The sequence below is a fragment of the Podarcis cretensis genome (genome assembly GCF_951804945.1).
Source record: "Podarcis cretensis genome assembly, chromosome: 17".
In the NCBI taxonomy this organism is placed as follows: Eukaryota; Metazoa; Chordata; class Lepidosauria; order Squamata; family Lacertidae; genus Podarcis; species Podarcis cretensis.
The window spans coordinates 39271235-39292105 of NC_137187.1; the positions used below are offsets into that span (position 1 = coordinate 39271235).

Here is a 20871-nt window from a genome sequence, read left to right on the forward strand (position 1 = left end):
ACGGCAACGGCAGTTGACACAGGCATAAAACCAATATAGCATTACTGTGTAGACCTTTGATTCCTGTACACACTCTATGGGTGGAGTGGGAAACTTGACTCTGGTAGCTACTAATTTGTCATTATGCAAACTACAAGGGTGTGAGCTTATATATGCACTTTAAACAAGTTACGTTCTTAGTAAGAGAGGGAGGGTTGCCTGATAAAATCTAAGCCACGCAGGAGGTCTTTCCAAAGTTTCAAGAGAGGAAGAACTTTCCCCATTACAAGGGGAATCCCAAAGAGGTTAACTCCTGCATGCAGCCTATCTCTCCCTTCCCTGCAACCTACTCACAATGAACTCTGGGAGCACAGAGGAAGCATTAAGTGGCTGTGGGGGCTGCAGTGGGGGTTCACAGTACAAATGGGTCAGTGTTAGGGTCTTGACGGTGCAGATGCTGTTGCCAATGATGACCCTCACTTCGTTCTTGCTGATGCCAAGGGTCAAGCCTTCTCCCTGTAGGGTAGCAGAAAGAGAGAAAGAGGCAAAAGGTGAATTTCCCTGTATGTACACACAAGTTGAAGCAGTGCTGCGGGCCAGCATAAACCCATATCCCCTTTGCTTCCAAGCTGGACACTGTAATACAAGCCCAATACCTTCTGATCTCACCATTAATGGCATAAAGACAGACCCACCCAATTGCCCAAGAGCTCATCAAGAGCAGGAGAAAACAAGGCAATAACTTCACGTGCTAATAGCTAAAGAAACAACACCAGGGATTCACAATTTGTGACCCATCGAGCCAAATGCAGGCATCCAGTGACGCCATAAATCTACCCGTTTTGCTGCCTGCATAAGACTGGCCATCCTCTCCACACAAACACCATCAAAAGGAGCGGGGCTGAGTGGACAGCTGGCCGCCAAGATAGGGCTGTTGGGCTGTGCTCAATACGTAGGCTGAATGCATGAATTGCAGTAACGTTTTCTAAACTTTTGATACCTAGGGCAGCACAATTATTTTCTGAATTAGTGTAAGTAATACTTATTTATACTATATTTATACTAATTCAGAAAATAATTGTGCCCCAGGTATCAAAAGTTTAGAAAACGTTACTGCAATTCATGCATTCACAACCTGCAGCCTACTAGTATTAATTATTATTAAAAATAGATATTATCCATATATGGGGACGTGGGTGGCGCTGTGGTCTAAACCACTGAGCCTAGGGCTTGCCAGTCGGAAGGTCGGCGGTTTGAATCCCCACGACACAGTGAGTTCCCGTTGCTTGGTCCCTGCTCCTGCCAACCTACCAGTTCGAAAGCACGTCAAAGTGCAAGTAGATAAATAGGTATCGCTCCAGTGGGAAGGAAAACGGCATTTCCGTGTGCTGCTCTGGTTCACCAGAAGCGGCTTTATCATGCTGGCCACATGACCCAGAAGCTGTACGTCAGCTCCCACAGCCAGTAAAGCAAGATGAGCGCCATAACCCCAGAGTCGTCCGCGACTGGACCTAATGGTCAGGGGTCCCTTTACCTTTACCTATCCATATATGTGTGTGAGTGTGTGTGTGCACACGTATACACACACACACATGTACATACACAAACATACTGTACATACACACATACATATATTTCTTGAACAGTTCCTGTAGCAATTATTATTATTTTATTTATTAAATTTCTAAAATACCCTTCATCTGAGGATCACATGGTGGTTTACAATTTAAAAACACAAATATACATAACATATAGAGCTGCTATATTTCAAAAAGCTGGGTTTTTTTTAATGTTTTGCCCAAAGTTGTTGAGCCTTTTTTTGCAAAATCAGGTACAAAAGTGAAGTTTTTGAACTTTTTAAAACCATGTGTCCGGATTTTCCCAGACATTTGAGCAATTTACGTCCTAATGCTGTTTCCAACGAGCAAATCTCGGCGATGTCTGGGAAACTGCAGACGTATGGCAACCCTATAACCTAGTAACAAAAAAACCCAATAACCCCCCACCTTCATTGAAGCAGCAGAACAGCCTTATTAATGTACTGCCTCCTAGCATCCTGATTTTCTAGTCAGCTGGAGGTTGGGGATTGTAGGGCAGCATATTGATTGCTAACTTACTATACAGTGGTACCTCTGGTTACAAACATAATTCATTTTGGAAGTCTGTTCTTAAGCTGAAACTGTTCTTATCCTGAGGTGCACTTTCGCTAATGGGGCCTCTGGCGCGTGATTTCCGTTCGCATCCTGGGGCAAAGTTCGCAACCAGGAGCAGCTACTTCCGGGTTAGCGGAATTCATAACCTGAAGCGTTCATAACTAGAAGCGTTTGTAACCAGAGGTACAACTGTATTGTATTTTTACTGCCAGTGAGAGGGAGAAGTCCTTGTGTGATCTTCGGCCTCAAGTGCCCTTGGGTACAATGACCATTGATTTGGGGACAGGGTCACCACTTGCTTCTCTGCCTCAGGTAGCAAAATACCTTGAGTGGGCCTTGATATTTGCAGACGGTGGCTTAGCTTTTCCAAGGTGCGGTTCAGATCTCTCTTCTGACATGCAGTCAATGCAAGACTGCTTCAAATCAAGACCACTTCACTGCAATTGTGTGTTCAATAAATCCACATACAGGGCATTCATTGATGACGATTTGCAGGCCTTGGAAGCAGCATAAAAGGGCAGCTGAGCGAGTTTTAGGGTAGGGGTAAGAAACGTCCCGCTCAGTATCACTGGGCCAGGAGGCAAAGGAGTGATTCTTGCATCCTAGGGACTCCACTCCCCACTTCCAAGGCCTTCCCCCACCTTAATATGGCCACTCACCTCTATGTCCAAGACATTGCCAGGTTTAAGACTGAAAGGACGTCCAGTGGAATCCCGCCCAGGCCAGCGCAGGTGGGGGTTAGGCTTGTAGGAGAAATTCTGGCCCCCACTGGCATTGCTGAAGGGGACATGGAGTCCATCCAGCTCAAAACGAAGATGTCGGAAGCGGGCATTGGGTGGCACAGCAGGCGATGGGCAGAGGAGAAGGGTGGACGAATTGGCGCAGCAAGGCTCCCAGCACTGTGGAGATGCAAGAAGGGAGAGGGAGGGAGTGAGAGACCCCTGAATTGTAATCCACAAGCCAAAGCATTCCTTTCCTCCCTGCACTCACCTCCAACATGTCTCCCACCTCAGCACAGGGGTGGGGTGGAGCTGGGGTCAGTGGGATGTGGGGGCCCTGCAAGGAGTCGCAGGCTCTTTTCTCCCGGCTGATTCCACTTGCCATCTCCTCCGGCTCCAGGATGGCTTTGATGAGTGGCTGCTGCACCACATCCAAATTAGTCCCTTTCACATAGATGATCCGTCCGCCCCTGGAGAAACACAGCATCCAGGAAAGTGAGAAGTGGCTGAAGCAGTGAAGGGCATGTCACCCATGAGTTTGACACAGGCACAGACACAGGAACATAAGAGTGGCCCTGCTGGTTCAGACCAGAGGTCCAAACAGATTCCCATGGGAATTTCACAGCTGCAGGGGTCCACGTGTGACCCTACTTTCGCTTTGCCTCAATTTCCTCCTCAGGTGCCCGATTCCCTTAAACATCTCTGTCCTTCCCCCTGCTGCTCCTTATGCATCATAATAATAATAATAATAATAATAATAATAATAATAATAATAATAATAATTTATTTGTACCCCCACCATCTGGCTGGGTTTCCCCAGCCACTTTGGGTGGCTTCCAGCAGAGATTAAAAATACATTAAAACATTAAAAACTTCCCTAAACAGGGCTGCCTTCAGGTGTCTTCTAAACTTCAGGTAGTTGTTTATCTCTTTGACATCTGAGGGAAGGGCGTTCCACAGGGCGGGCGCCACCACCCAGAAGGCCCTCTGCCTGGTTCCCTGTAACTTGGCTTCTCACAGTGAGGGAACTGCCAGAAGGCCCTCAATGCTGGATCTCAGTGTCCGGGTAGAATGATGGTATGATAATTATGTCCCTCCCAAGACATCTACTCACACCCAAATTTCACTCCCTTCAAAACTTTGAGTTATTCCTTTACTGATTCCCCTCAAGTTAAAGGAAGCCCAGTTACCCATCTGCAAACATTCAGCCTGAAACCCCTGCACCTCTTTCAGAATTTAGCACCAAACCAGACGGAAGATCATCACATTTTAGCCCTTGCTGAGCTGATTACAAATAAAAAATAGCCAGCACATTCATGCATGCATGCATATTGATTTGCACTGGGACTGTAATGTCTCTCCCCCCATCCCAATTCAATACATTTGGTTATAAAAATGAAGATGGCAAGGCCAGTCACCCATTTCTCCTTGTAGCAGGGGAAGACTTAAAGAAAAACACAGATATACGCATTGTGGTATATGCATACATCATTTAAAAACAAAGTAAGCTTGGTCTTTTTGCAGAACTACAGTTTTTAACTGCAGCAAACTCATGTAGATTTAATTGACTGATGAATCAATATTTTATTTAACTGGGTGACAGCCCTGATCATTCCCACTCCCCTATATTTTTTTTACCCATGGAAGCTGGTGAGTGGGGAAGCCGCAGTGAGTTGGGGGTTGGGTGTGTAATGGAAGGTCTTGCCCTGCAGCTGGCGCTCAGCCCCTTCATACTGGACCCAGACAGACACCTCTTGTGGCTTGAGGCTAGCACTGGTACGACAAACGATGGCTCCTGGTTGCACCGGCTCCTCGCTGTTGGGAGAGTAAAGATGTTAAGTGAAGGCTTGAGGCAAGACTAGTGGAGAAAAGAAGAGGAGGAAGGAAGGTCAAAGTCAGAGGGTGATGAAAAAAGCCACACCACTTACAGAACACAGGGCAGCGCCCCTACGTAAGCAGCAATCTCAGTGCCTGTCAGAAGTTCCTCCCCAGTGATGGTGACTCGAGTGCCCCCAGCCATGGGGCCAAGCTGGGGGTGCAGATCAAGAAGGGTGGGGTCCTGGGGAAAGAAGCACCCATTAGGCCTGTGGACAGGGGTTAGGTTCGCATATTATACTTAACTTTATGTGTACAGGCAGGAAGTTGTGGCCACAAGCCTCCCCTTCACCGTTCCCCCCCCCCCAGGTGACCTGGAGGAAGACTTCAGCAGCTTTCAGTTTTGCTCTTCCAAGGCCTTGTCTTGTTGCCTGAACAAGGGGTTGTGGCTTATGACCAGCTCTTGTCAGTTTCAAAACAAGCAAACTCCCAATTGTGATTTCTGAAGCTGGCCAACTTGAATAAAATATGGGGGGCAGGTAAGCCCCACCTCGCATAATCAATCACAAGACATGGTGTATGCACACCATTTGCATGGCAATGCCCATCCACTTTGTGGGGGCCTGGCTCCCTCAAATATTTTATTGGGGGTGGCGAAGGGACCTAGGGCCCCTAGGCGCCGGTTCCTATGAACCAGAGTCCTGAGTTTGGGCAACGTGACAAGTCGAGATTCAGTGAAAATGGGGGGGGGGGAGCTGCCATAATCCGCCTTCCAGCTGCAAGGGGAGAAAGGGAAGTGGGAGAGAAGCACCTGAGCTCGAGGCTCGCAGGGGCTCCTTCCTGCTCATGTACATCTCACTAAACCATGGTTTAAATGGGACATGCTTGTGTGTGTTGCCAACATCTGACTTTTCCCTCCCATTTCCCTCTCAAGTAGTAGTGACATGGAGGAAGTTTACAGTGTATGGGAACCACTAGGAGCAAATACGCTTATCTCTGGCCTGGTCCCCCAGTTCCAAGCTGGAGTATTTCCTTAGACCCACCCCTTGGGCATCTGCCAGTCCTCTGTAAGATACTGACCTGATAAGTGAAGTGAGTCTCAGAAACTCCTGGCGGACGGTCTCCTACAGTGACCTGGACAGGGCCAGATAAGCCTCGCTTTCCAGGAGAAACATGACACACAATCCTGTAGAGAACAGCAGAAAGGCCCTGTCATGAAGGAGCCTGCCAAAGTCCATGGCAGACATTTTGAAGAGCAAGGACAAAAGTGATAGAGCCGGTGGACCAGAAGAGGAAGAAGAGGCAAAACACAGCACTAAGGAGATCATCCCATAAACTCAACCATTTCTGCTTGCCTGATGGAGTGATCTCCCCTTTTCTCCTCTATGTGCTATACTGGGGGGTTCTCCCGACCCTGCAGAGTGAATTTGGGGGAGGTGTGGGAGAAGCCCCATTGCACTAGCTAGAGTCCTTGTACTGGCTTCTGGCAACAGAACCAGGTAGATGAAACTGACTGAACAAGTCTACTCTGAGTAAAACTTAGTTGAATACTACTCATTATGTGTTTCAGTTTCTGTGCCTAGCGTTTACTTGAACATGAGAGACCAGAGTTCAAATTTAGCTCAGTCACAGATCCAGTGAGTGGTGCTAGGCCAAGCTTTCTATTTTGTCCTCAGCCCTCCATCTGAAAAGTGGGAGTCATGACTAGCCTCTTTCTCGAGGCTGGCAAGAAGGAATGCTATTCAAAAACCTAAGCATTCAGATAAGCTAGAGAAACTGCTATAAAGCGTAGGGGCTTTTGGGTTTAGGGAGGAGAAATGATTAAAGACAGACAATATGAAGGCTTAAAAAGATATGGATTAGGTAAGGAAAGTGAGCAGATAAATTTTCTCCAGCTCCCTTGTAACGCTAGAATTCAGTGCCTTCCAATAAAAGTGACAGGCAACAAGTTCAGGACAGGCAACAACATGTAAATTAATTTATGGTATTTGCTGCCACAAGATGCATTGAATGGCACTACCTTGGTAGACATTACAAGAGGGTTAGGGAAAAAAAACCACAGGAGGATAGATGAATAAAGGCCTCTGTTTGGAAGCTCCCAATCCAAAAGTATCAAACCACCATGTGTCAGTTGCTAGGGAAAGGGCTACTGCCTCCACGCCCTCCTGGCTGCTGCAGGAAGAAACAAGATGCTAGACCTTGTGGTGAATTATGATGTGTAAGTTGGCTTGATTCACTTTTGTACACTATCCTGAATAAGGAAAAGAGGCTAAGAAATATTTTAAATAGATAAAGCAGGCTACTGGCTCAGACTTCTCACATTTAATGAAAATCAGTAGAATGCTACACAGTAAACATTCAACAACACATGCAACTGATATAGCTTTACATGCATAATACCAAATAAAACTGATATGCAAATCAGTGAAACAAAATAGGTTCCTCAGCCTCAACTTTCTTGGCTGGAATTGGTTGCTCTCTGTAGCCCTTAATAAAAATCTGGTTTTCAATGTTTTACACTGGAGAGCCATGCCCTTCTCCCAGGCCTCCTTACCTGGTAGAAACCAGATACTGAGCCCGATCAGGGATGCATGGCAGTCCAGCCACAGTCACAGTTTTGGCCACATCCTCAAAGCGACGGCCGAGGTTGGATCCCGTCACTGTGAGAGTCAGGCCCCCCTCCAAGGGTGCAGTGATGGGGTGGATCTGGAAAGCAGGAATATTTTATTAGCAGCATTTATGTATTGCCCAGTTCCCTGGGCAGCTTATAAAAATAATAAAAATCATGAGGATAAAAAACAACCAACAGATTCCAGTTTTTTTTACAATTCAGCATAAAAACATCTTTAAAAAACATAAAGAAAAACACAGTGCCATTATAAGTATACAACTGACCTAAAATTCAGTGGATTCAGCAACTTGCAACTGAAAAGCCTGGGGTGGAGGCTATGGGAAAGTCTTCACCGAGCACCAAAAAGACCACAAGGCCTGGCAAACCTGTGTGGGGAGGGCATTCTGAGAAGGCCCCTTTTTCCAGTGGTCACCCATTACACCTCATTTAGTAGTAGCACCCAGACTGGGCGTATAGCACCAAGCCAAGTCCTCCCTGCTCCAGATTGGACTAAAAGATACAAAAAGCACTGACAGCAGACTAGAGACGAATTGGTTTACTGCAAGAGTTCTCTCAGGCAATAACCTAGTCTACCAGATATATGAGTGACTGGGAAGGACGTAGATGCACACACACAAAGTACAGGCTGAGGCCTAGTTTCCATTGAACTGGTATTAAGTGGACAACTTCAGACTGCAGGTCAAGGGTTACATATCTGAATACTCACAGCACACACTCTCTTGCTCACAGAAAACTGGATGTCAGGATAAAAGCTATACCAGAACCCTTCTCCCTGACATGCCAGTTTTCTACATTTAGAAAAACTTTTTCTATGGAGAAGCATTCAGTGGTGTGCACCATCAGCAATCTGAACAGGACAAGCACTGGTACTGTTTATTTCATAAATTTTATATTCTGCTTGATTGTGGAAAAACAAAAACCTCATTTACAAAATGGTCTCAGTTTTTTGTTAGCAGAAGTGGGCCCTAGTCAGCTTCCCAGCTCAAGTTCTATACAAAAACTTCCCAAGAAATGGACGAGCAGTTAACCAGAGTAGCAGACCTAACTGTGCTGATTCTCACCGAGTGGATGACGGGTGATGGGCAAGCAGCTACGTCAGTTTTGGATGGGCACAGGTCCTCATAGATGCAGCTGGCCACCTCTCCTAGCTGGCACCAAATGCAGCGGAAATGCTGGGGAGCAGCCTTGCAGCGGCTGCAGTCAGAACGGCCAGCAGAACAGTTGTACAAAGTCACTGGAGAAGGAGGCAAGAAGGTAAGCAGTGAATATCAGATTCAAGTCATACTGTTAATATTGCCTTTTCCAGACCAGCAACTGTTCATTCCTAACCCAGGGAAGGCAGGAAAGTGCAAGACTGCAGGGCCTTGAGCAACTCAAGGGTAGTGATGGGACATATCCAGGGTTTAGTATACCATGCGCTGATTTTTTAAAAAGAAATTGCACCAAGAAAACCTGAATTACGCAGCCTGCATCAACTATGCAATTTGTTTGCTTATTCTGCATAATCATTTACATGGGGTTTACTATTTTGCCTGATTTCTTCTAGTTTTGTTATGGTGGGGAAGGGCACAGCGTTGCACAGGGCACTGAAGGCGCATCTCCAACCACTGAAAATCTTACCACCCCCAGGTCAAGCTTTCAAGGCTCTGTGCATAATTGTTTAAGCATCTTTCTGCAGCTGTGAGGGTTAGAAGTCTACATTCTTCCTTTAGAAATTTATAAAACGGGATTTCATGAAACTGAATCCTGCACCCAGTACCACATTCTGCACTCCCTGTTGAATTGTGGCACACACAAAGGCATAACCACAACATTATATATATATATATATACACACACACATATATATAAAATCCAACCTCCACAGGACATCATCCCTTACCATGCAGGTCTCCATGGCTGTCAAGGCGCCGGTCTTCCCCTATCATGATGTAGAGAGGGACATGTAGCTCAGGGGCAGGCTGTGTGTAGTTATATGCCTGGGGCAGGCACTGCACACGACGGGATGTTCCCCTGTCCCCTTCTTCCAGGGATGCTGGAACCACAACCGGGGTTCCCTCCACTTCCAGTACACAGGAGAGTGTCACTGGGGCCTGAGGATGAGGACAGGGTGAGACAGGGCCCTGCACGCCACACCTGCCCTCTCCTTCCCCAGTCCTGCCACAAAGTCTGCTCACTCTCAGTCCTGCTCTCCCTGTTCTTTCGTTTGCCAGTCCTAACACAGTGGGGCGATGCCAACTACATCTGTCATTGCAAGCTGAAGCCCCTCAGAGGAGAGCAAAGGCACGACTTGCATAGAAATAACTGGTATGTATGATGTTGCAGCTACTTTTATTTTTTTATTTATTGCATTTATATCCCACCTTTCCCCTCTAAGGAGCTTAAGGTGGCATACAGGGTTCTCCCCCTCCTCATTTAATCCCCACAACAACCCTGTGAGACAGGCCAGGCTTAAAATATTAAAATAGCACTCAAGCACACGTCTTCAAATTCCTAGCTCATTTGCAAGACCAATCTGAAACATGTTCAAACTTCCACAGTTCCCCACACAATCTTGGGAATAGCGTTCTGCAGAGGAGCTGGGGGAACAAGTGAGCCTCCAGATGTGGCTGGACTGCAGCTCCCATCATGCCTGACTATTGTCTGTGATGGCTGCAGCTGATGGGAATTGTAGTGGAACAACATCTAGAAGGCCACCAGTTCCTCATCCCTGGGGTATGGATTCCCTTAAAAGTTATGAACATGCATACAAAAATGACACATTCCTTGGGTACTTAGACGTGGCAGACTCAAGTGCATTTTAACTTTGAAATGAAGAGCCCCTTGTGTCCCAAGAGGTCTTGTCAAGCCCTATTTCCTTTCACACACAGACACACCAGTAACTTCTAGGACTTTTAATCTTGTCACTTACCTTCAACAAGTGCAGATTCCAGGCTACCAGGTTCAGAGGCATTTTTACACCAACAGGAATCAGGTGGGTCTCACCAATGCCCCCCACACTGGGGCAGGCAGCTGCACCACGGGGCTCTTCAGAAGTTAACTAAGACACAGAGACACAGAGGGCTTAGATGCAGAAACATTTCTCCCATTCTTCCCCCCACCAACATAATTTATTCTGGAAAGTAAGGAGGGACCTGCTATACCAGGGGTAGGCAACCTAAGGCCCATGGGCCGGATGCGGCCCAATCGCCTTCTCAATCTAGCCCGTGGACGGCCCAGGAATCAGTGTGTTTTTTCATGAGTAGGATGTGCCCTTTTATTTAAAATGCATCTCTGGGTTATTTGTGGGGCATAGGAATTCGTTCATTTCCACCCCAAAAAATATAGTCCGCCCCACCATGGCTGAAAAAGGTTGCTGACCCCTGTGCTATACAGTTACTCACCTTCTGATTGTACACAAGCCCCTCTCCATCTGGGCAGGGCCCTCCAGGGACACAGCGGTGACTAGAAGGGCACCAATGACACATCCAGGGGCTGTCCACACATGTCCCACACCTATGGGAAAAGGGGGGGGGGGCGTTAAAGGAAAAGGATCTTTAACCAGGACTGTATGTGGACAGCAAGTTCAGAAAGGGAGGTGAAACATACTTTTTTTTTTTTAACAAACAAGCAAGATTCTAGCTTAAGGCAGCAAGAATATGCTTCAAAGTGTCAGGTGAGATCTTCAAAGCTAGGGGGGGACATTCAGTGAGACTGTTTTCAACAGAGAATGGGGCATTAGATCTCTGCTTTGCTCTTGCTCAGAAACAGAATAATTTATGTAAAACAAGCAATTATATGCATGTGCTTAATTTGCATAATTCATAGGAAAGTTCCAGAATTCAGTTTTCCTTAGTGCAGAATTTCAACCTTTTAGTACAAAGAGTGAACACAGTTTTGTTTTCAACAAGCTTCTTGCTAGCTAGGGCAAGTTCTACTATACCCCCTCCAACCTCCCACCCTCACAAAAAATCTTACAGATGCTTCTCAATATCCAACCTGCAGCCCCCTCCCCCCCAAATGCCCTCATCCCCACTCAACATTCGCTCACGGGGTGGCATCAGCAAGTTGGCTCACAGCATTACAGTCATAGAAGGAAAATCCCACAGACGCCACCACTACGTCCTGGAACATCAAGGCCAACGCCACAGTCACATGATCTGAGGAGGGGAAAAGCACAGTAAGAAACTTTCCTCGCACTGACACATAATGCAAGATGAATGGCTACCTCCACACACCCTCTGAACAGCATCAGCATGCATGCGCACCAATGGCCTCTTGACTTTTCCCACCATTTAGGCATTTCTGGTGAAGACCCTTCAGAGATTATCTCTTGGTCTAGGCCAGAAGCATTTAACGGTTGCTGGGTAACAGATAAGCATTTTCTCAGATGGCTTTATAGTTTTGAGAATAGGCAAAGGCAACTGAAGGGAGGCCACGATGCCCAAAGCTAAAAAAGACTCAAAGGACATGTGGATGTGATTGCCTTCCACTACAGTGATAAAAATATAATAGATGACCAAGTCAGAGTTCTTATCAAGGTGGCAAACCTGTGTCTGGGCTGCACCACTTCAGTCAGCAAGTTGAGATTCCGTAGGAAAAAACCCTCCACAGAGAAAACTAGAATGTCAGGGACTAGCACACTTGTCCCTGAGCTTCTTTTGCTTCAACCTGTAGCCTGAAGTGGTAGATCCAGGCACAAGGTGACACCTCATGTGAGAACTAGGCCTTGGTGTAGGCATAAGAACTAGCCCCACGTTTGCCAAAAGGTTTTTGGGATTGTTTTAAGCATCTAAAACTTTTTTTTTGGGGGGGGGGATAGTTAATACCTATTGGATTGGTTTATAAGCCTCCATGGGAGTCCATGGATGGCCTAGAACAGGCATCTCCAAACTCGGCCCTCCAGCTGTTTTGGGGCTACAACTCCCATCATCCCTAGCTAACAGGACCAGTGGTCAGGGATGATGGGAACTGTAGTCCCAAAACCGCTGGAGGGCTGAGTTTGGGGATACCTGGCCTAGAATGTGGGGCACTGTAAATACATTCACACAAGGGGAGATGCACTTCCTCCCTACAACCCCCTGGCAAAAGCAACAGGACTGGCTTTGAAGCATGGCACTCATAGCAAAGCCTCCACATGCCTCTGGGCATGAACTCCCAGAGGTTTATTAAGGCCTTGCCAGAAGAATCAACAGTTGGGCTTGATACTTTGCAAAAGCGCTGCTCCCCTACTGCCTGCTGGAAAACAGAATAGCACCAGGATATAATTCCCCACAGTAATCCTACTATGACACCTAGAGCACATGTTCAAGGTCAGTCCACATAGATTAATTACTTAAGATATTTTAGCGCACCCCCCCTTTTTTTTGCATATGAACATCCTTTTTGTTTTTAAAAAGGAGGGATATCAAGCAATTTCTTTTTCAGTTTAACAAATGTATGTAACTTCATAATTCTACTTTAATGACTGTCAGCACTAAGCCAAAGTGGAAGCAGCAAACAATAAACAGATTGCCAACTTTTCAAGTGGGGGCTACTGCTGTGTTTTTAAGAGGAACTTGATCAGCAGACATTCAGCAGGTTTATCTACATACTTCAAAAAGCTTCATCTGCTAGTTGCAGAAGATCAAGCTGCTGTTTTACAGGCACAGAAGAAGATTGCTTGAAATGTTGACAACCCTAGTGATAGCTGTTCTGGAGAAATCAGGGACAAGCTACATATTGGGTCAATTTTATTTTCAAAGGAAGAATAGCCACACTGATCAAGGGCATGCTCCTTATCTGTATCGCAGTATTATTATTATTCATTAAATTTATATACTGCCCTTCATCCAAAGATGCTGTCCCACTGAAAAACCATCCCTCTTCTAGGGGAAACAATAGCTGTAAAGGGTACAATACAGTGGTACCTCGGGTTACAAACACCTTGGGCTACAAACATTTTGGGTTACAGGCTCCGCTAACCCAGAAGTAGTACCTCGGGTTAAGAACTTTACCTCAGGAAGAGAACAGAAATCGCGTGCTGGCGGTGCAGCGGAAGTGGGAGGCCCCATTAGCTAAAGTGGTGCTTCAGGTTAAGAATGGACCTCCGGAATGAATTAAGTACGTAACCAGAGGTACCACTGTATTGCAAGGTTAGAAGTCAGGCATACTTTCCTGGCTCACCTTTGCCCTCTTGGGTGGGTGGCACCTGCTGGGGAACAGGTGAGAGGCAGCGAACCCAGGAGTCTTCCAGGTGTGCTTGGCTGTCTTGGCTCCCGAAGGCACAGTGGTATTGCTCTCCCTCTGCCAGTGCAGGGAGACGTGGGACCAACATGGAGACCTGGGCAGAGCAGGAGACACATCGTTTTATAGGAATGTAGCTTAATTGGCTGGGCCACTTTTTTGTGGCTTAATTTTTTATGGTCTTAATATTATATTTTCCTTAAGTTATTTTTAGGAGGACTGTATGAGCAGCTTTGGAAATAAAAGCAGATCACTGATCTTAAGTAAATTAATGTTTGGTGAGCCAATGTTTGGTGATCCCTCTCAGGCACAGGGCGAGTGTGGTAGCAGCTAGGGATCAATCTTTGCCAGAACTTGATGAACACAAGGAAAGGAATTCCCAGGCATCAATGTCAATATACATGCTATGAACAATGTGTGTTAGAGGAAAACCTAGGTGACACTGAGATGCTTCATTCCACACACATGCTTATTAAGAGGGTAACATGTGAATAACCACCTGATCCAAATCACAACCCAAATCAAAATCAACCTTTGACTCTCCACATTCACCTCTGTTTGTTCTTCTCGGCTCTGATTGGCTGGTGACATCTGTTCCACTCTCAAACATTGGCTCTCAGCTCCATAGCTCCAAAGCCAGTGATTGGCCATCTCATGGCGCTCACACTCCAACTTCCGGGTACACCTGCCAATCAGCCAATTATATTAGAGACAGAGAAAAAGAAGGTGTGTCTTTTAATTTGAAATAAAGCACACTCTGCTAGTTCTCATCTGAGACCCACCTACTCTGCAGAACACACCAACCACAGAAGGGGTCTTGGGCGCGCAGGCAGGAGGCACAGTCCTGGAAGTGAGGGCATTCAGAGACTGGGACCTTGGAGACCTGGGTTGGAAAAAGGCAACTCATACACTATATACTCAAAAACCACCACCATCAGTAGAATCTAGGCTACTTTGCATCCATTTTTGCATCGGCCTCTACAAATTTCAGATATATTCAGAAGGGAATAGTTTTAGGCCAAGGGCAAAGGGGTGGGAGAGAAAAGGTATCGATAAGGAAAAGGATGGTTAAAACAGGAGTGGAGTTTGAGGTGGCAGGAAGTTTGGCACTACAGGTCACCCTTACTGTCTTATCCTACTACTCCAGACAACACCAATGAACTAAGCTAAATATGATACAGGAAAAGAAATACATTCTAAGTTACAATTTATTTCACTTTGTACCATATGATCTGAAGAGAAACCAGGGTATGTCACCATAGGTCCTAAAAGCCATTTTCGTACCTCACAATGTCTGGACAGTTTTATCCTAAAGTATCTCCTACTATGTTTCGTTAACTGTTTTGTGCTCTGATCCATGCACTTTTTCTATGCCAATAAAGGAGATTGATTGTTATAAACTCTGTACCATCTCATAATCTAGTAACAGCGCTTACATTACCTCTGAGCACATAACAATGTTTTTTTTGCACAAGGCAGCACAGCAATGCTGCAAGTTTTCAACATAAAAAGAACTTATGGGGAGTCCTATGAAAACTCAACAAAAGCAGATACAATGCAGAACTTTCCTGCATCCAAACCGAGGATGACAAACAGAAGTGCTGTAGAAGTAAAGGGAGAAGGGGATTGTGCCCCATGACTACTCACACACCTGGGAAGCTGTCATCACATACAGGTGGGCCCCACTGCCATCCAGTAGCAGGTCTGGATTGACTGGGGAACGCTGGCCAGTGGGAACAGTGCTGTAGACTTCCGCCACGGTGCCATTCAGGTAAACCTAGAGAAATGAGTAAGGACTATCAGTGCCTATTAAAAAGTTGTTTAGGAAGCACATGACAACAAGGAGGCCTCTGAGGCTAAGCACCTCTGGAAATAGTCTACATAGGTTAACACCCTATGTAGGTCCTTGTACTTACATATTCTTCCTCCTCAAATTCCACCGCTGACCACAGTCAGTAAAAAAGGATCCTGTTTTGGATCAACCCTGTTGACACTTTGGGGTGTCATCCAGTTATCGCTGGACTGCAACTCTCACCACCCCGACTATTAATTAGGCAATTAGGCAATTGGGAGTTCCAGGGGTACCCCAAAGCAGCATGTTATAAGCAACATGGGGTTACCACTGAAAACAGAAGCCCCAAGTAGAGGCTCTGGGCCTTTTATGGCTGGAGAAGAGGGGAAGGGCAGCACGATGTTGTTTATCCTACGTAGCTTTGCCTTGGGTTCTGTGTGGTTTTGCTTTTTTTCTTCTATCGGTCTCGATTCCATATGCCAAGTTAAGGGCATTTTGATAAGTATGGTTAACTGGAAGAAGAGATTTTCTCCTGGTCTCTGGGACTGAGATGCTCTTGGGAAATGGGACAATAAACCTTTAAAATAAAAGCCATTTAAGGTAAAAATGTCCCAACGCCTATCCAAAAAGTTACTTATGCAAATCTATTTATGCACAGGTAGCTCTTTTGCATTCATTGACTTGGTTTTTAAGGCTTGTTTTGCAGCCAGTACCTGCTTCTGTGTTTGTGTGTGTGTACATAACTTAGATGTCGTAGGGAAATGGTAGAAGGGCACCTTAGAAAGGAACTGGTAGGCAGATATGAACAAAATAAAAATCCAGCTGATTCCCTTGCCCTGTCCCATGGTAACAACACCTATAAACTAAATAAAAGTTTGCTTCCCTTTAATGGCACCCCAACATCTAATGCCTGAGGCAGCTGCCTCAACCCAGCTTAGTGGGAAGACCAGCCCTTCTGGTAGCACGAGAAAGACAAAAAGCTCCATCACCACCCAGAAAGAAAGGAAGGAAGAAAACATGTTGTCTCTGCCTGCAGGCTTTTAAAGAGAAAGGCAAAAGTGATACCTAGAATCCAGTACTCTTAACAGAAAAAGAGGGAGCAATTGCTGGATAACATCTAATAACCAACAAAAGAACATTTAAAGGCTGTAATCTTAAATACACTTACCTAGGAATAATGCCCATTGAACACAGTTGACTTACTTCTGGGTAAACTTGCATAGGATTGACCACTAAACAAATACTAGATAGGAACACCATTTATTTATTTAAAGCACTTTTCACTCTTCAGCTGAAAAGGCTCCCAGAGTTGTTTACATAAGACTGCTAACAAAAGAGACCCTGCCCTCTGACTCACAATCTAAGAGACACTGCACAAAAGAAAAGGGGAGGAGGAGGGAGGAGGAAAAAGCATATTCAGGCACTAGTTCTTTGCAAATTTCTACAAAAACAGCCATTGTTATCCATCTTTTGAGTGGAAACTCATTTCCACTGGAAGTGAGTGGCTTTCTAAGCCCTTCAGTCCGGGATCCTTTTAACTGGTGACAGCAAGGACTGAACCCAGGAACTTAAGCATACAAGTGATTTCTATGCATAAATCCCTGGGTTCAGCTTTACTATGGAGCTACAGCCCTTCACACATTCTCTGTTTTCATCTGGCTGCAGCCTTGCTATGGTGTAGGAATGGGGAGCCTGTGTGGCCCTCCAGATGTTGTTGTCCAACCCCATCACTCAGCCAGTGTGACTCTTGATCAGGGATTATGGAACTTGCATTAGTACAGCAACAATCTGAAGGAACACAGGTTCCTCAATTCTGAAGTTAGTCTGACAAATTTAGATTTAACTGCTGCCGAGTTATAGGGCTAATCTTCCAAGATTCTGATCTACAGACTCTGCTTGATACAGGGGACAAGCCTATGGTGGCCATAAATACAGGCTGAAGCTGAATTGGTAGGCAAATGTTGGCTCTTACTCAGCTCTGGGTGCCCACACACATTCCTGACCATAGATTTCCAGGTTGTTAAGCATGGTAGGTGTTTCCCTTTGATTGCAAAAGAATGCTAAAAAGGTGTGTAGCAAGAGATACAATTGCGGAGTAATGGCTGATTTCACAGAGGTTGCAATAGTTTCTGAAAGCACTGATACTCCCTGTTAATGCAGTTCTTTGTAGGAAGTGTCCTTCTGGGGTGTAAAATGGTGAATGTCAACTACTACCTTCTCCTCCCACGCATCTTCCAAGTGATAGTAATCTTACCCGAAGAGGGTGTTTTTTGCAGAAGGCAAACAGATTAGCAGAGATGTGGGCCATGGTTACGCAAGACGGCCATTGTGTAGAAAACTACGCAGGCAAGAGCTCAGGAATGCCTACCGAGCCACAAATGTAGGCACCCCAAGTCAAGTCATATCCAGTATTGATATTTTAAAGACTAACATACCAAGAGATCCCAGCAAAATTATGGTTTTTAAAATAAATACCATGTGGGACATTAATCTTTATGTGATAGCTAACTAAACACAGTGTGGTGGCTACAAAGTTAGACTCTGGGCTCCAGTTTCCAATGAAGATCATGGTGTCCCTTCAGGTCAGCCTTTCTCCACCTAACTGACTTCACAGGGACGTTATGGGATACAGTGGTACCTCGGGTTACATACACTTCAGGTTACAGACTCCGCTAATCCAGAAATAGTACCTCGGGTTAAGTACTTTGCTTCAGGATGAGAACAGAAATCATGCTCCAGCGGCGCAGCAGCAGCGGGAGGCCCCATTAGCTAAAGTGGTGCTTCAAGTTAAGAACAGTTTCAGGTTAAGAATGGACCTCCGGAACTAATTAAGTACTTAACCTGAGGTACCACTGTAGCTCCTTGGAGGGCAGGTGGGATAAAAATGCAATAAAATAATTTTAAGACACTTTAGAGTAATTTAGCAAAATCTAGTTCTGAGGTGTCTTCTCGCCCACCCCCCACCAAGTATATCATACTATCACATAGAATTGCTTCTGGAAATGTGAATGTAGGACTTGTGAGAGAAACATGATTCAAGGCCAAAATGGTCAATTAAACCAAAGGCGACTTGGGTTAGATTCCACACAAGCCTGATTGATACTACAGCAGAATTATGCATATTCTTGTACTAAAAAGATAAAATAACCTCCAAGCTTGGCACTAAGAAACATTCGTCAGGTACTGGAATAAATCTTTACTGTATTATTATTTCTTTACTTTTCAAAACCTGCCCTACTCCTTTCATTTATGGAGAATAATGTATTTATTTAAATAAAAGGATTTCTGTACTACTCTCTCACAAAACACCAGCAACATACAAAATACAATACAATCGTTGACTGGCTACTCAAGATAGATTTTAAACAATTGCATTGGCCTGTTGGCATAAAACAATAATGTTTATGGTGATAATTATAGACAGAAGGCACTGTAGAATAATGAAGGTTAAGAGAACAAAGCCAGGCCCCTGGGCTTACAATCTCAAACCAAACACAAAAACAGAACTATAAAGAAAGGAACACCAAAGAAGACTGAGAAGAGGCAGAGATCAGAGGTTAAAGATGGGTTGCATTTAAGCAATAGCTGGTAGAACTGGTGACAAGGAACTGTATGCAGATCAGTGGCGTAGCGTGGGTTGTCAGCACCCGGGGCAAGGCAAGTAATTTGCACCCCCTAACCCGTGGATTTGCGCCCCCTAACCCTAACCCCCAGATGTTGCGCCTGGTGCGGCCGGCCCCCACTGCACCCCCCACGCTACGCCACTGATGCAGATGAGCACATGGAATGCTATGCAGCTGAGTGAGCAGGCTGGCAGAGGAGGGGATGGAGCGCTCCCTCTCTCCTCTGCACACAGCACAGAAGTAAAGGGGGCTGCCCTTCCCAGCACACCAAGCCTAGAAATGCAGCAAGCTGCTGGAGAGAACAGAGTTCTCCCATCCCTCATCTGCCAGCCGCTCGGCAGGCTAGTAATTTTTATGGGCTTATTTGCAAGGCTGGATTAAAGGCTCAGCAGAGGAGATCAGTTTTCAGACACTTGCACAGGGAGTTCCAGAAAAAAAGGGGCGGGAAAAAGGGAGAAAAGGACACCAGCATGAAGTAAAAACAAGTAGCCCAGATCTGTAGAGCAAAGACAATTAAGGGGCAAATAAGGAGAGGGAAAGTAGATAAGAAAGAGCCAAGCTTTTTTAAAAAAGAAAAAACTGAATGCCACATTCAAACTGATCCATTGAGGAAACAGAAGCCGGTGAAGAGGGGGATGTGAAAAAGGAGAAACAAGGGCAAAACAGATAATGAGAAGGAGTGAGGGGTGGGGAGAAGAATGGGCGCCAGAACTGAGAATAAGGGGAGGGAAGGGGGGAGAGGGAGGATGAAACCAGAAAAAAGGCAAAACAGAGAGATGAGGATTAGTCATCAAGCCAAGAAAGTGTAAGAGAATAGACAAATGTGGTTGTTGTGGGCAGAGGGAGAGAAAACAAAGGGTAGCACTATTAAGAAGCATGAGTCCAGACTTGGGAGAAACTTGGGTAGCCATCCAAACGCTCTGCCTGCCAGAAACCTCTTTCTGCCCTCAAGTGGGAGAGATCTTGTCTGGGAGGGTCTTGGCTGACATCATGCTACCCTGGACAGCCAGTGCGGTGTAGTGAGGGATGGGGAGACCCGGGTTCAAATTCCCTGTCAGCTATGACGTTCACTGGGTAACCTTGGGTCTGTTACTATGGTCTCTCAGCTAACTGTACCCCATTGGTTCATTGCAACGAAAAAACAGGAGATCCTTGAAGGAAGGGGAAATGAAGAAGAAGAAGAAGAAGAAGAAGAAGAAGAAGAAGAAGAAGAAGAAGAAGAAGAAGAAGAAGATTTAGTAAATTTGTACACCGCCCTTCATTCAAAGATCCCAGGGATGTTCACAACAGAAAGAGACACCGGACACATTCTTAGGGTCCCCATTAGTGACGGATCGTGTGCAGGTAACAAGCACTGTACTCTGCTTTCACTTACATGATTTCAGCTTCGCGCAGGTAGAGGAAAAGTAAGTAAATAAATGGAGAGCAGAGTAAGCCCACCATTCCCCACCCTCCATGTATTTATTTTCCCCCAACCCAGGCACCCAGCAGGTTTTCCTTGCTTACTTTGGGAAGGCAGTGTGAGGGCCCTGGCAGCAGCCTAGATTCCCCTCAAGGCTCCTACCCAAAGCCTGATAACTAAGACTTCCAAAAAGGTCATGGGAAGGCACTGGTAACTGCCCTTCCCAGAGCCCAGGAAGCAGCCCTCCAACCTGCAGGGGGGCAATGGCTCCTTGGCTTCCTGAAATTTTACATTTACACATGGACCCCAGAACCTGACCCTCGCATAAGATAAAGATACCTGTACTGGACCATCCACATACCATCCTGCTTTATTAGTTTTTCAGTCAAGCCTCCTCAGTATTATCACATTATTGCCATCTAGAAAGGCAGTCTTACACTGCAGCACAATTACATTGGGAGAAAACCTCTGAAACATTTGTGGGATGAGTTACAGGATTTCAGCAGGAAACTGAAACTTTCACCAGCGTAAGCAATATTGACAGCAGGATCA

The 20871-nt window shown here is 45.7% G+C and overlaps 1 protein-coding gene across 1 annotated transcript in view; it reads right to left on the reverse strand.

The window, feature by feature from the left end:
• The window catches only part of PLXNB3 (plexin B3), a 54870-nt gene that overhangs the window by 18264 nt on the left and 15735 nt on the right, over window positions 1-20871 (reverse strand). Inside the window, exons 5-20 of the mRNA XM_079958636.1 lie at window positions 15154-15279; window positions 14285-14385; window positions 14055-14187; window positions 13443-13599; window positions 11329-11437; window positions 10682-10793; window positions 10210-10338; window positions 9181-9391; window positions 8360-8532; window positions 7221-7372; window positions 5747-5852; window positions 4780-4910; window positions 4490-4666; window positions 3123-3321; window positions 2792-3031; window positions 334-495 (exon numbers count right to left, since the gene is read on the reverse strand). Coding sequence (XP_079814762.1) covers window positions 334-495; window positions 2792-3031; window positions 3123-3321; window positions 4490-4666; window positions 4780-4910; window positions 5747-5852; window positions 7221-7372; window positions 8360-8532; window positions 9181-9391; window positions 10210-10338; window positions 10682-10793; window positions 11329-11437; window positions 13443-13599; window positions 14055-14187; window positions 14285-14385; window positions 15154-15279 — 2418 coding nt within the window. The remainder of the gene's footprint in view (window positions 1-333; window positions 496-2791; window positions 3032-3122; window positions 3322-4489; window positions 4667-4779; window positions 4911-5746; window positions 5853-7220; window positions 7373-8359; window positions 8533-9180; window positions 9392-10209; window positions 10339-10681; window positions 10794-11328; window positions 11438-13442; window positions 13600-14054; window positions 14188-14284; window positions 14386-15153; window positions 15280-20871) is intronic.